Source organism: Schistocerca americana, chromosome 2, assembly GCF_021461395.2.
Source record: "Schistocerca americana isolate TAMUIC-IGC-003095 chromosome 2, iqSchAmer2.1, whole genome shotgun sequence".
Lineage (NCBI taxonomy): Eukaryota > Metazoa > Arthropoda > Insecta > Orthoptera > Acrididae > Schistocerca > Schistocerca americana.
In genome coordinates, this window is record NC_060120.1 from 802,057,595 (window position 1) to 802,071,498 (window position 13,904).

Consider the following 13,904-nt stretch of genomic DNA (forward strand, 5'->3'; position numbering starts at 1 on the left):
CGTGCTTATGTCTGCTGCATTGTCGAAATTGCGCCACTGATAGCGGACAATTTCCAAGTGTCAGTAAACACTCTTGATGAAACTTTGCTATGTAGACGATATATGCAATATACGTAATTATTTCGTTGTGCAGTTTCACTTTTAAGGTGTACGACACACCCCGAAAGGTTATTTGGCAAATTACGTTTGGAGAGAATGTCTTCGAAACGATGACACATGAAAATTTTCTCATATAAAAGTTGATATGTAATTAATGTTCTTGAGAACTGTTTAATCGGATTTTGTAATAAACTGAAATTTTGAAAAATATCCCACCAACATTAATTAATTATAAAAAATGAAAACTTCGTTACAATATAAATTAAAAAAATCTCAAGTTACATATATCAATGTGTAATAAATCTGGTTTCTGGAACAACATTTTTTGGAAAATAAACTGTATGCAATATGCTGTCAAAGTGCTTTAACATACTCACTTAAAATACCGAAACATTCATCATTAGTCTAGACATTTGTTTTAGCTATGGTTGTTTTATGTTATAAATTGTTATTTACTATCATATTTTTGTTTTCTAGTTTGCTGTGTCACACACGTTTATTCTGTTAACTTGAAATAATAGGTAACTCACACAAAGTCAGTATAGTAATGATAATATGTAAATAAATGCTTAAAACTTAAAGTCTTCTTACGCCATGCACGTAAAATGAACAAAATTTCCTTGCACACTACATATTATATACTATAAAACAATACTTAGCAGGATATCAAAGCGTCTGAAGTGGCCCACTAAATTTCCTGATTTGTATCAGGCATAATTCAGTACATAGGTAACTCTTGGGGAAGCGAACTGATTATGTTCCAGTCAGTACAGCTTCATTACATTGTTTCTCAAGTGAAAATTGATATCACAACGATTCAACACAACTAGATCTGAAAATTTTCTCCTGTGTTCACAAAAAGTAACACTAAACTTAATTCGTGAACAAAATTATTTGTGCACTCGCGAAGAAAGGGGAAAATGAACGCACATTAAGTTTCGAAGCAAGCTCAATTAACTGTCGTCTTAAGGTTGAACCTCACTACTGTGTCCATGTTTCCTTACGAAGGACTTTTTTCTTTGTTTTTGTTTATTCAGGTTCAGCCTTGACAATCACAACTTTTTCTTTTTTGCTACTCAGACATACAGGGTGTTACAAAAAGGTACGGCCAAACTTTCAGGAATCATTCCTCACACACAAATAAAGAATAGATGTTATGTGGACATGTGTCTGGAAACGCTTAATTTCCATGTTAGAGCTCATTTTAGTTTAGTCAGTATGTACTGTACTTCCTCGATTCACGCCAGTTGGCCCAATTGAAGGAAGGTAATGTTGACATCGGTGCTTGTGTTGACATGCGACTCATTGCTCTACAATACTAGCATCAAGCACATCAGTACGTAGCATCAACAGGTTAGTGTTCATCACGAACGTGGTTTTGCAGTCGGTGTAATGTTTACAAATGCAGAGTCGGCAGATGCCCATTTGATGTATGGATTAGCGCGGGGCAATAGCCCTGGCGCGGTACGTTTGTATCGACACAGATTTCCAGAACGAAGGTGTCCCGGCAGGACGACGTTCGAAGCAATTGATCGGCGTCTTAGGGAGCGCGCAACATTCCAGCCTATGAGTTGCGACTGGGGAAGACCTAGAACGACGAGGACACCTGCAATGGACGAGGCAATTCTTCGTGCAGTTGACGATAACCCTAATGTCAGCGTCAGAGAAGTTGCTGCTGTGCAAGGTAACGTTGACCACGTCACTATACGGAGAGTGCTACTGGAGAACCAGTTGTTTCCGTACCATCTACAGCGTGTGCAGGCATTATCAGCAGCTGATTGGCCTCCACGGGTACACTTCAGCGAATGGTTCATCCAACAATGTGTCAATCCTCATTTCAGTGCAAATGTTCTCTTTACGGATGAGGCTTCATTCCAACGCGATCAAATTGTAAATTTTTCCATCAACACGTGTGAGCTGACGAGAATCCACACGCAACTGTGCAATCACGTCATCAACACAGATTTTCTGTGAACGTTTGGGTAGGCATTGTTGGTGATGTCTTGATTGGGCTCCATGTTGTTCCACCTACACTTAATGGAGCACGTTATCATGATTTCATACGGGATACTCTACCTGTGCTGCTAGATCATGTGCCTTTACAAGTACGACACAACATGTGGTTGATGCACGATGGAGCTCCTGCATATTTCAGTCGAAGTGTTCGTACGCTCCTCAACAACAGATTCGGCGACCGATGGATTGGTAGAGGCGGACCAATTCCATGGCGTCCACGCTCTCCTGACCTCAACCCTCTTCGCTGTCATTTATGGGGGCATTTGAAAGCTCTTGTCTACGCAACCCTGGTACCAAATGTAGAGACTCTTCGTGCTCGTATTGTGGACGGCTGTGATACTATACGCCATTCTCCAGGGCCCCGGTGGTGCATCAGCGCCGGTGGTGGGGGACGCCCCAGAACTGAGTGCAGTCATCATCGCGCCGGCCGCGGTGGTCTAGCGGTTCTGGCGCTGCAGTCCGGAACCGCGGGACTGCTATGGTCGCAGGTTCGAATCCTGCCTCGGGCATGGGTGTGTGTGATGTCCTTAGGTTAGTTAGGTTTAAGTAGTTCTAAGTTCTAGGGGACTTATGACCTAAGATGTTGAGTCCCATAGTGCTCAGAGCCATTTGAACCATTTCATTCTCCAGGGCTGCACCAGCCCATCATGGATTCCATGCGACGGAGGGTGGATGCATGTATCCTCGCTAACGGAGGACATTTTCAATATTTCCTGTAACAAAGTGTTTGAAATCACGCTGGTAGGTTCTGTTGCTGTGTGTTTCCATTCCATGATTAATGTGATTTGATGAGAAGTAATAAAATGAGCTCTAACATGGAAAGTAAGCATTTCCGGACACATGTCCACGTAACATATTTTCTTTCTTTGTGTGTGAGGAATGTTTCCTGAAAGTTTGGCCATACCTTTTTGTAACACCCTGTATATCGCTGGAGTTACCGACACATTAGGGATCTTTTTTTTTAAATTTATGTCTTGTTGGCACATTTTGCAGTTTCGGTGTGTAGTAAAGAAGAAAAAAGAAACCTTTTTCAAGGTGAAATCCATCCAAATTATTTTGTTAACTATTTCTATTAAAATGCCCTCTCGTTTCAATAAATTGTAAGGCCTCTCTTTGGAGTAAGTTATAAAGTACTACTTCCTGTACAAATTCCTTGGTAGTCCTAGCTGAATGAACTCTGCAGCAAATTTCGTTCTTCCTAGTTATCGTCAGATGAAAATCAATGCATTCCGTGAACTGTTATTACATTATTTAAAAAACGAGCCATGTATGCAAAAACAAATGACCAGGAGGATATGAATATTTATTGACGGGAATAATCTGAATGGCTCATCGAAATTAATTGCTCGCAATTTAAGGGCGGCCCATTTCAGTTCACAACACATTATATGATGTTTATTGTACTAGATCAGCATGATTACAGACTATTTCGAAGTTTAAAACAGTACTTTCAGTTGACATGTTACAGTATAGCAAAATGCCCTTTCCACTAACATCAGAAAGAGAGATTGTTGTCAAAATGGCCACCAGATGGCATAAATTAAATTGTGTTGAAAAGAAAATCATTTCGTCTTCAGTCTAATTTACTTTATTCTTGAGCAAGTTAGCCTGTTACAAAACAACGTATAATATAAATAGATGTTCCATGGTGAAGACATGCCTTGGTTTGTCAACTTGTAGTTCCCAGTGGCCGAAGACAGAAATAATTTGTTCCCTTCACTGATGTAGATAACATTTATGTCTCCCTTCATTCTCATGTAACTACTTGCTATATATTGTCTTTCTAGCATATGATGGTTGATAAGCATTTGGTGACGCTACGATGCGGCAATAATTTGAAAATAATTAATAATTCATTATTTCAGTTTACTTAACACGAAGGCTTGCTGATAGTTTTAATAATGACCCGAACACACGTTTATTCACATTCTGTTAGAAAAATTTTATTTTCCTACACTCTAGCGTGCGAACTATCTGCCCACCTTTCTGCTACAACAATACTACAACCGAATATGTAAAAGCAAAAGAGCAAAAGGATGGAATAAATCTAATTCTGCTACAGTCTGCGATCTCAATCTAAACTGGATGTCGAGCTGCAGCTGCCTGATGGTGGGATCAAAGATCTCCTCAGGCGGACTGGAACATGACGGTCACGAAGTTTCCCTACAATGGAAATGAAAATACTTTCATCTCCTGTCGACACACTCGTATACTACACGTGACTAACTAGATTACCGGACAGGAGAATACCGGTTTCACACCTACTGGACAATGAGTAGGTCTGTGGTTATCATTTCAGAATACGAATTTTGATCCGGATTATAAAATTCATTCTATTATGTTTTCAATTATGCTTTACTTATGCATTCAGGTTCCATACAAAGTCACACCATATAGTGCGGGAGAAGTCTATAGTCAGACAAAATATACTGTATACATTAAGTACGTTTGATTCGTAAAACATTAAATGAAGTGTCGCGAACAATGCAGACACCTTTTCTACAAGGTATGGCAACACGAACGCCATCCGACCACCCTATACCAATAAAACTCCCGAAGCAGTACTTTACATGTAGAACCCATGAAGACAGTATGACTGGTCAGCCAAATTAGACTAACGATTCGTCGTGACACTTCCCATCATTCATCAACGCAACCGTTAGCAATAACAGAACTCAACGGAAAAGTCTCGAACTCCTTGTAAGTTCGTTTTTACTTTTTTGTTGCTTCGTTTTAGTGCATTAATACTGGTGGATGACAATGATTTTGTAAAATTATGCGATTAATATTATGTAATGCCTCCTGAAAACCTTCTCAGACATTAGCATGCAAAAGACGAAGCGCTATGCTAGTAAATCCAAGATATCTACCATTCATTTACCTCAGCATGCTTGAGACTTGTTCTGAAACCATTCACAACAATAAAAAAATGGTAGGACTCATTAAACAGGAACAATCTGTTCGAAAAACTGTATTCCACTGAATTTTTTCAGCACACATCAACAATAGTCCTACTGGGGGCTCTTCTTGGTGGTTGATTATATTGATAAGTAACGAATTTTTTTTTATTCAATCTCTGTGTAATACCAGTAGAGTACCAAATGTAGTAATGTATGAAATAGCTAAGTTATACATGGTCTATTTAACTTATTTGTTTTTGCCACAATTTGAATGAACAGCTAAACCTGATAGCTCGCAGGCCACCATCTTATCTTTCGTCTTTATGTTTTCGCTTTGTGGCTTTGTTTCGATCTGATCTCTCACCGATAGATCGAAATTTCACTATCACACCAGCTTCACGATAACAACAATTGTTGTATCCTCCGCTACAGTGTAGTATGGTCTCTCAGTACTTGTGATTCTACCATCCATGGTGTAAACATCTAGCTGTTGACAAGTGTATTAGTTTCCTACTTAATAAAATTCAGATCGTTCTTGAACACATGGAACAAATCATAGTTCGCCTCTTTTTGATTTGTCATGTTGTTCTTTACTGACTATCCGCAGGCCACTTGCGAACTCTAGAGATTTTTTTTTGTCTTCGCATTAACCGTACAGATGTTCTTGTTTGGATTCAGTGAACTATTCGTTCCTTTCTGTTTATCGTGTAATTTTAGACATTTTAAAGGATTTGTTCCTGTATTGTCTTGAAGTACGGAAAGTAAATCAGGTAACGAATTCCATTTTCTTTACCCAACATATCATTATACTTATTTTTAATTGCACACGAGTACCTCGTTCTATGTCATTAACACTGCAGATCAAATCTGTGAAGTCATTCCTCCACTATTAGGCCGGCTTGTTTGGTAAAAATGCTCTGGAGATAAGCAATGATTTAGTTATTGCAATACAGCATTAGAAATTATAGGTTGACTGGCTGGTATTTTAGCAGCAGCAAAACTAGATCCTTATAAAATTTATATCCATAAACATATTACTCTCACATGGTACGTTAAGTGGAAGAGTTGTATGATATGCTTTAGTATCAGCAGCTGTGTCATACTGACCTGGGTTCACCGCCACTCCGGAAGCAAAGAGGAAGGGTAGTAGCAGCTCCAACAGGAAGCGTATCTGCACAGACAACAAAGTTAAATGTCTTTCGTCAAAATCGTTTGGTGAATTAAGCGCAGTTACTGTTCTTACTGAAGGATTATTAACGAAAAATGTAACACTGCGATAGGACATGGCTTTTATTTCTTGATCTTCATTTACTTCGAGTGAGTGAAATTTCAAAGTATTTTAGAACAAGAAAATGCGAAATTTGCAATAATAACAATAACAATAATAATAATAATAATAACAGTAATAATAATAGGTTTTCCTATAGATAACTTTCGCGGGTGCTAAGCAATTTTCATGCCACGGTCTTTGGTTGTTTCCTATGACTAGTGTCAATTAAATAGCTTTGGAAAATATTTTACCTCCATTACACTACCCTGCCGTATTCCGTGACATCATTTTCCTCCGGGAATTCCGCTGTGCACCGCATAGCTCCCCCTGGAAAGAAACATTCATGAGACTAAACCCAGCATCAGATAACGTTAGCTTTAGTCATTACAAGCGTTCGATGGCTATAACTGGTTATAGCGGTGGCTAGGAAATTTTATGTAATGGCTTAACGTTCTCCCAAACCGTTTAGTCGTCCCCAAATAAAATGAATGTTTAGCAAAAAAAAAAAAAAATCCAGCAGTGAAAATGCTTTTTCGGGAACTCCGAACAATTTGGCCGTAATATTCAGCAAAATCTTTACAGATTCAGAGCGACCGTTAAATATGTAGTATGTTTACTTAGATGACCAGCGATACGAAATAAAACCAGAGTAGGGTAAATGATATATTTTTGGGGTTTCTAGAACATGCAATGATGCAAATGAAACAGTCTGAAAGCATTTTGAAGCAGCTGATAGATCATAAAGTAGGAATGTATAACAAATATACTGTGTCTTAATTTCTGAACGCTGAGTTCTAGAACAATTTCCTGACCTCATGTGGAATGACTAATGAGTAGTGATATTGTTTTAGTTACGATACCAAAGGTTCCATTTTGCCGCAGTGGAGTCGGTCATAGATAACGATTTCGTAGCCGTTCCTAGGTTGGACAATAAAAGTCACCATAACCCAGAAGTATGAGATACGTGACTCACATATTGGCCTCGCGTGTATACTGCTAGAATTACTTTTCAGATAAAGCACCTGAAATACGTCGCTAAGTATTATTACTTTAATGTTTTTACTTACCTACTGCTACTGTGTTTCAAATAAAAGAAACAATTATACTTATTTATAAACGAAGAAACTTGACAAACCGTGCGATCTCAGTCCGGGCGACAAGCATTTTTTCAGTGGCCAGACACTTGAAAAATCAAGCATATACGGTGCTACATCAGGTTCGTGTTCGCACCAGAAGAAGGAAGAAGAGTCCACCAAAAGCGGGTCTCTGTCTTTATTGCTTTTGTAATATTCCTTCCAAGACGTTGATACATAGTATCCATACAAGACGATTAAATAGAAACTTCTGCTTGTTCTGTTATGGTTAGGTGAATCATATCTTCTTTATTCCTGCCGGAATTATGACCAGAATCTCAATTTCGCTTTGGACCAGTTACATTATTTTCTTAATTTTAGCCTGGATTCAATAGGACCAGAACGCATGCTCATCGTATATTGGCAAGGACACCAATTTTTTAGTCACATAGGTTCAAAAATGGTTCAAATGGCTCTGAGCACTATGCGACTTAACTTCTGAGGTCATCAGTCGCCTAGAACTTAGAACTAATTAAACCTAACTAACCTAAGGCCAACACACACATCCATGCCCGAGGCAGGATTCGAACCGGCGACCGTAGCGGTCGCTCGGTTCCTGATTTAGTCACATTATCACTTTGTAGCCAGCTTTACTTATAGTCAGATGATCTCCTTAGTACTGCTTTGAACCAATTGCTTCTACTGATAACAACATACGATGGAAGAATTTAATCGAGCAGGTGCGAAAATTTATTTGAAACAGAGTAAAATAAATTACTATGGAGATATCGAAACGAGAATAATGTACGCTAACAATGAAGCTCGAGAAACAGTGGATGAGTTTTTGTGGTAGTGAGAGCATTTACGTAAGCCTGGGTGGATGGCAGAAGCAATAAACGAAGGAGTCATGTTGGCATGGACTGCTTATGGTGAAGTACATGGTCCAGTCACGTTAATGTGACCACCGCCTATGTCCAGTGTCATCGTGCAATAACCACAATGACCACTCACAGATGTAACATGACAACTTTACCAATGGAAGGTATATAAAGCGATATGAAGCGTGTCGTAGGGGGGGGGGGGGGGGGGGAAGAGGGAGGAGGAAGAGGAGGGGTATGGGAGGGGAACGGGGAAAACCATGATGTCGTCGTCGTAGTGCGAAAAAGGAATGTTTCACCGGAAGTCAAACGGACATGATCTTCGCATTCCGCAGTGATTAAGGTATACCGTAAATGAAAAATAGTGGTATGCAAACTGTGGCGCACGACAGGCCGTAAATGATGGGGGAGAACGACGGCTGCAGAGATGAGTATGGGCGAAAGACGTGCAACTGTTGAACAACTGATCCCCGGATGAACCAAGGGGTTACAAATAATGTCTCCTCACCTAACGTTTAGCGAAGGTTCCTGCGTATGCATCTAGACAGCAGGCGCCTGGTTCGTGAACCCATGTTAATTGCTGTTCGTAGGCGATGAAGGCTGAAATTTGATAGACGGTACAAGTTATTCAAAACAAATATCTCTAAAGTGTATCGTCTTGTGATTTCTGAAGACTGAAAATTGCGGTGTTTAATCTAAAACTGTCCTGGATAACAGCGAAGAACATTTATGTCATCATATATTTTCTTCGTTTGACCACGGTTGTCATTCGCATGTTACTTTTTGTTACGCGACGTGTTAGGAATATTTTCATTAAACGCGCAAAAGTGCACACAGCTTTAATCGAACCTGCATCTTTCGGAAACCATAACTCTTAATCAGTACAACTACGCGAATACCGTCTAAATCGCAACCGTGATCACAAAAGTGTTTCCTGACCCTGATTTTTATAAATGTGTAGACTTGAAAGCGAACAGCATTGCACCATCGCTGGCTCGCAACAATTGAAAGAAAACAAAACAGGGACTGAACAACTTTAAATTTTAACGCCGTCAGCGTTACGAAATCTGAAGGACGTAAGTTTATTACTTAAATATTCACAGGAAGAGAATTATTAAATTTTAAAGATTAAATCATAGCTAGAATTTAAAGCATTTTAGCATCATTACGTTTCTTTGCATTAGTACTTGAGTATCAGATACCATCATATCTATTTAAAAGAACTTTTATAATTATTATTAAAGCAATTCAGACGCCAGAAAGTGTCGGCTATTCCTATGATAGTATGCCAGATATGAATTCGCAGAAGAACAAATCACCGGAACAGATTGCTAGCCCCGTGAGGAGGGGGTCTTATTCCTCTGCACCTCGTCTCTCCCAATGGCGGTCTAACTGTCAAACAAGGGGATCACGTCTATTCGTCATTACCGATTTCTGCGAAATTTACACTGTATGCAGTGCTTGGTCAGAAATGAAAGTGATACAAGTCGGAGGTCCAGATAGCCATATGTTTAGAAAAAAATAGCCAGGTGCGAATAGGACTCTAGCACTGGTGGTTCTGCAATAATTTATTTATTTAGACAGTTCATCCATCTCTAATATCAAGAACCTCAACGATTTTTGCCTATTACCGACACTGGTACTGGCAGTTTGGAGATCCCGGGAATTCCAAGACTTTCGATAATGTTTTAATTTTTGATATCTGGTAACAGATGACAAAAGAAATTTTTTATCTTATTAAATAATAACAAATTCCTGATTTTATCCCCTTACTTTTTCTGTGAAACCTCGCTTCTAGGTCAACATGTTGTTCCCCGACAGCTTTTGATGAGTGTGTCTTCGAGTGTCAAACAATGTGACATAAATGGCAGGTGTTTTGATTACATTTGTTACACAGCCCAGGGGCTGGAAGACGACAGATTCGCGCCCTACCATCGGCGTAATGAAGAAGGTATCGAGATTCACCAGACGAAGCAACGCTCTGCAACTGCCGCAACGTCCAGTGCCGATGGTCATGTGGCCATTTCAGTCGTATTTCCGATGTTGTGGTGTTAATGCACGCGTGCGTCATGTGGAACCCAACCGTCAGGAGTGTTCCGTACACTGTGTGTTCAGACACACTTGTACTCTGCCGAGCATTAAGGTCTGATGATAGTTCCGCTAAAGTTATCTGCCTGTCCTGTTTTAGCGGTATGCCCAGCCTACGACGTTCGGCATCTGTAACGAGGGATGGCCGTCCAACCCCGCGACGTCTGGACGTGGTTTCACCTAGGTTTACCACAGTGCTCCTCGAACACCTGACAGGTCGCGCAGTTTCACAAATGCTCGTACTGAGACTCTGAGCCATCACAATCTGCCCTCGGTCAAATTCACATAGATCGCACGTCTTCCCCATTCTACACACGGACAGCACGCTTAGTGGTACTACAAGCAACTTGCTTGCTTCTGACTAGCCGTGATTCCTCGTCAGGCGACGCTGATATGGCCTGAACGGTTTTATATCGGTAGTAGGTCAGTGGTGATAATGTTCCGGCTGATCAGTGTGTGAAAATATTAATAAATGAAATATAATGAGCATTACTTCAGTTTATTGGCCACGTTTTTTTTCTTTCTTTCGGCCTTTGTCCAGCTTCAACTAAGCGGGGTCGGCCTTCTTATTACGGATTTGGCAGTGTTAGTTGCAGAGGGTGGCCGGATGCCCTTTCTGGTGCCACCTCGAACCTCCCCGGGATGTAAGTAGTTTACCCCATCTGTCTGCGTCTAGTAGAAAGCATGAAATAGTGCGAACATGTTCGAATGTCTGAGTCGTGTAACTGAGGCGGAACGTGGGGACCAGCCCTGTATTTACCTAGCGGGATGTGGTAAACCGCCTAAAAACCACATCCAGGCTGGCTGGCATACCGGCCTTCGTCGTTAATCTGTCAAGCAGATTCGATCTGGGGCCGGCGCGCGGAACCGTGTCCAGGAAGCAGCGTATTAGAGCTCACGGCTAACCTGGTGGGTCGTTATTTGCTATGTGAGGAAAGTGAAAATTTAGAATTAAAAAAATTTCCGCATAGAGACTTGAACCCATGACCCTAGCATTACCTTTTCTACAATCTTCCCGCTGCGCCAACCGCTTGATCATCTGGGACTCCTACGCAAGAGATGAAGATAACATGAATTCGGACGGTATGAGCTATGACTAGTAGGCGTGGCCTTTTGCCAGTTTCCTTTATTTACACTTGCGGCCTCCCGTTTTCTGCAGAAAATCAAAGAACTGTACGACAGGATTTAGTATTTAGTAAGAATATTACCCAATTCATTAGAAACTACGCAGTACGTTGTAGTACATGTGTATATGCTTTAATTCGTCTACAAAACACTAGTACGTGCCGTTAGGACATACTCATCGTATCTGATGGAATTATTTGATTATTGCATCAGTAATATCATTTTACGTTAACTAAAGCAATACAAAACCAGATTATATACATCAAAACACTCCCACAATTTCTTTACATGGCAATAGGGTCCCATAAAATCTTAGAACTACGTAACAACACATCTATACAGCAGTCTGCAGGTTCTTTCTGTCCTCTATGGACATATAGGCTGAACTATCGGAGCTAAAGAGTTTCCTGTGCTACATGAGGGTACACATAAGTTCCCACAGCATTCCAGTGCAAAATTCAACCCTGTGATATTCCATGGCTCTAGAAAGTGGACGAGACATTTAAGTCCCATCGGGCACGAAATGGTTAGGTGTTAACACTATATCTGGATTAAAGTGCGTAAACTGTTCACGAATTGCAGATTGGAAAAAAGACACAATTCTTTCATACAAACATAATTCGTGTATGTATTTTCAGCTAATTGTGAGTAGTGGTGAAAGACTTTTGTTTCTCCCAAATGGATCCAATTGTGCTGTTCTGCTCGTCTTCAACGCAACTCACATCTGCTTTACACAGCTCTAATAATTATCCTTTCAGATAAGACCCTGTTTCTGGATGTGTCACAAAAGACTAATGGTCCACGCAGCACGCGCAAAATCTCTGACAGCCAGCTGACATGAATGACGGAGCGATAACGGCGTTATCTTCTGCTTTTGTTATGCTTGAAGTACTTCTGGTCGAGTTCTTCCAGTTTAAAATTGCTACCCAGTATCTTAGCTCTGATTTTAGAGACTTTGCCACGTAAAAAAAAAAAAAAAAATGGTTCCTTGCAACAGTGGTTTTGTCATAGCGAAAAACTGTGATTTTTGCATTAAATCGAATGACTAAATTACTGCACAGAGGTAATGTGCGAAATGACATCCTTCAAATTACTTGAAACTGTTCTCTCTCTCTCTCTCTCTCTCTCTCTCTCTCTCTCTCTCTCTCTCTCACTCTCCCTCTCTCATTCTGTCTCTCTCACTCTACGATAAGGAAATGTTAATGTTATTTTTGGCTAGCGTTCACTGGAGTGAATATGGCAGGTCTTTTAAAATAAGACCTTATTGGTGCCTTAACAACAGTTTAGTTGAAGTGAAGGTCACTTGCGTAATATTGAAGTGAAATGAAAATTCCATGGTAACTGGAGGCTTTTCACAAATTTCCGATGAAAGCTTTTCTATTCTCATCCTGATCCTCCGGAAGTAGTTCTAAGTATAATGCTCAACTATTACCTTCCGATCCTACAGAATTTATGATGATAATCTATAGTAATATCAAGCAGACCTGGTTATTAAAACGAAAGTTTCATCTGGACACAGCTTGGCGTAATCCAGGAAATAGAAACTGTGAAACAACGTAAGCAATTTTTTTTTAAATCCTATGAGGAGTTCCATTTCGTCTAGGAACGTCCAGACAATATCAATCACTCATGTGAAGGAATGCAAAGCCATTACGAGCTCTACTAGAGATTCAGTTTTATGGCATCCTTGAAAGGAACAATGATTTGGAAGATGAGAGAAAGTGAGAAAAGCCTCCATCACTAGATTTTTTAATGAAGTTTAGCAACAAAGTGAAAAGCAACACAGTACGTAATGCCAATTCGCGTATTAGTCCTTATGCCCACCCAGTGGATGCCTCTGCGAAAGATGCACGCAGTGTGTTCATTGACGAAAATGTTTTCTCTCCTTTTTGTCTGACAGGTAAAACCTTTAAAGATAACTGTAATAATATCATACTACACATAGCTCTCTGACAGTGATAATCAGCAAAAATCAGTACAGTGTGGCAACAAATGCTGAAAATGTAATAAGAACCTGCCATCGATCTGGTTTTCCGACAAGTTTTATCTTCACAATTAAAACGAGACAGCTAGTGAGAAACATTCATAACATGACTCAATATTTGTCATATGCAGGTGTCGTCCGGGAGCACAAACGTTAGTATCTCGCAGCAGTACTCTTGTTGGTAAGAGCATTATCATTTTAGGACAAGGGACTGGGTTCACATCCCACTCAGAAATAAAATTTTAATGTGTTAGGAAGTTTCTTGATAGGGAGTCTTTCACTGAATTATGATAAACTCATTCTAGAAAAACTTACTGACATAAATTTTTTGGGAGAAAGAGTAGTAAAACTTGTTTCATTACATAAGTATAAAGTTGCTGTCGACATCACGGTAAGTTTCTGCTGCTATAGCCAGTGGCGACGTCGTCGTTTTCTGGTTTAAATGTCAGTTATTATGTATTCGTTGAAAGC

The 13,904-nt window shown here is 40.0% G+C and overlaps 1 protein-coding gene across 1 annotated transcript in view; it reads right to left on the bottom strand.

The window, feature by feature from the left end:
• LOC124594448 (suppressor of lurcher protein 1-like) overlaps positions 1-13,904 on the bottom strand; it is a 320,389-nt gene that overhangs the window by 127,667 nt on the left and 178,818 nt on the right. The window contains exons 2-3 of the mRNA XM_047132824.1: positions 6,537-6,612; positions 6,123-6,186 (exon numbers count right to left, since the gene is read on the bottom strand). Coding sequence (XP_046988780.1) covers positions 6,123-6,186; positions 6,537-6,542 — 70 coding nt within the window. The 5' untranslated portion in view covers positions 6,543-6,612. The remainder of the gene's footprint in view (positions 1-6,122; positions 6,187-6,536; positions 6,613-13,904) is intronic.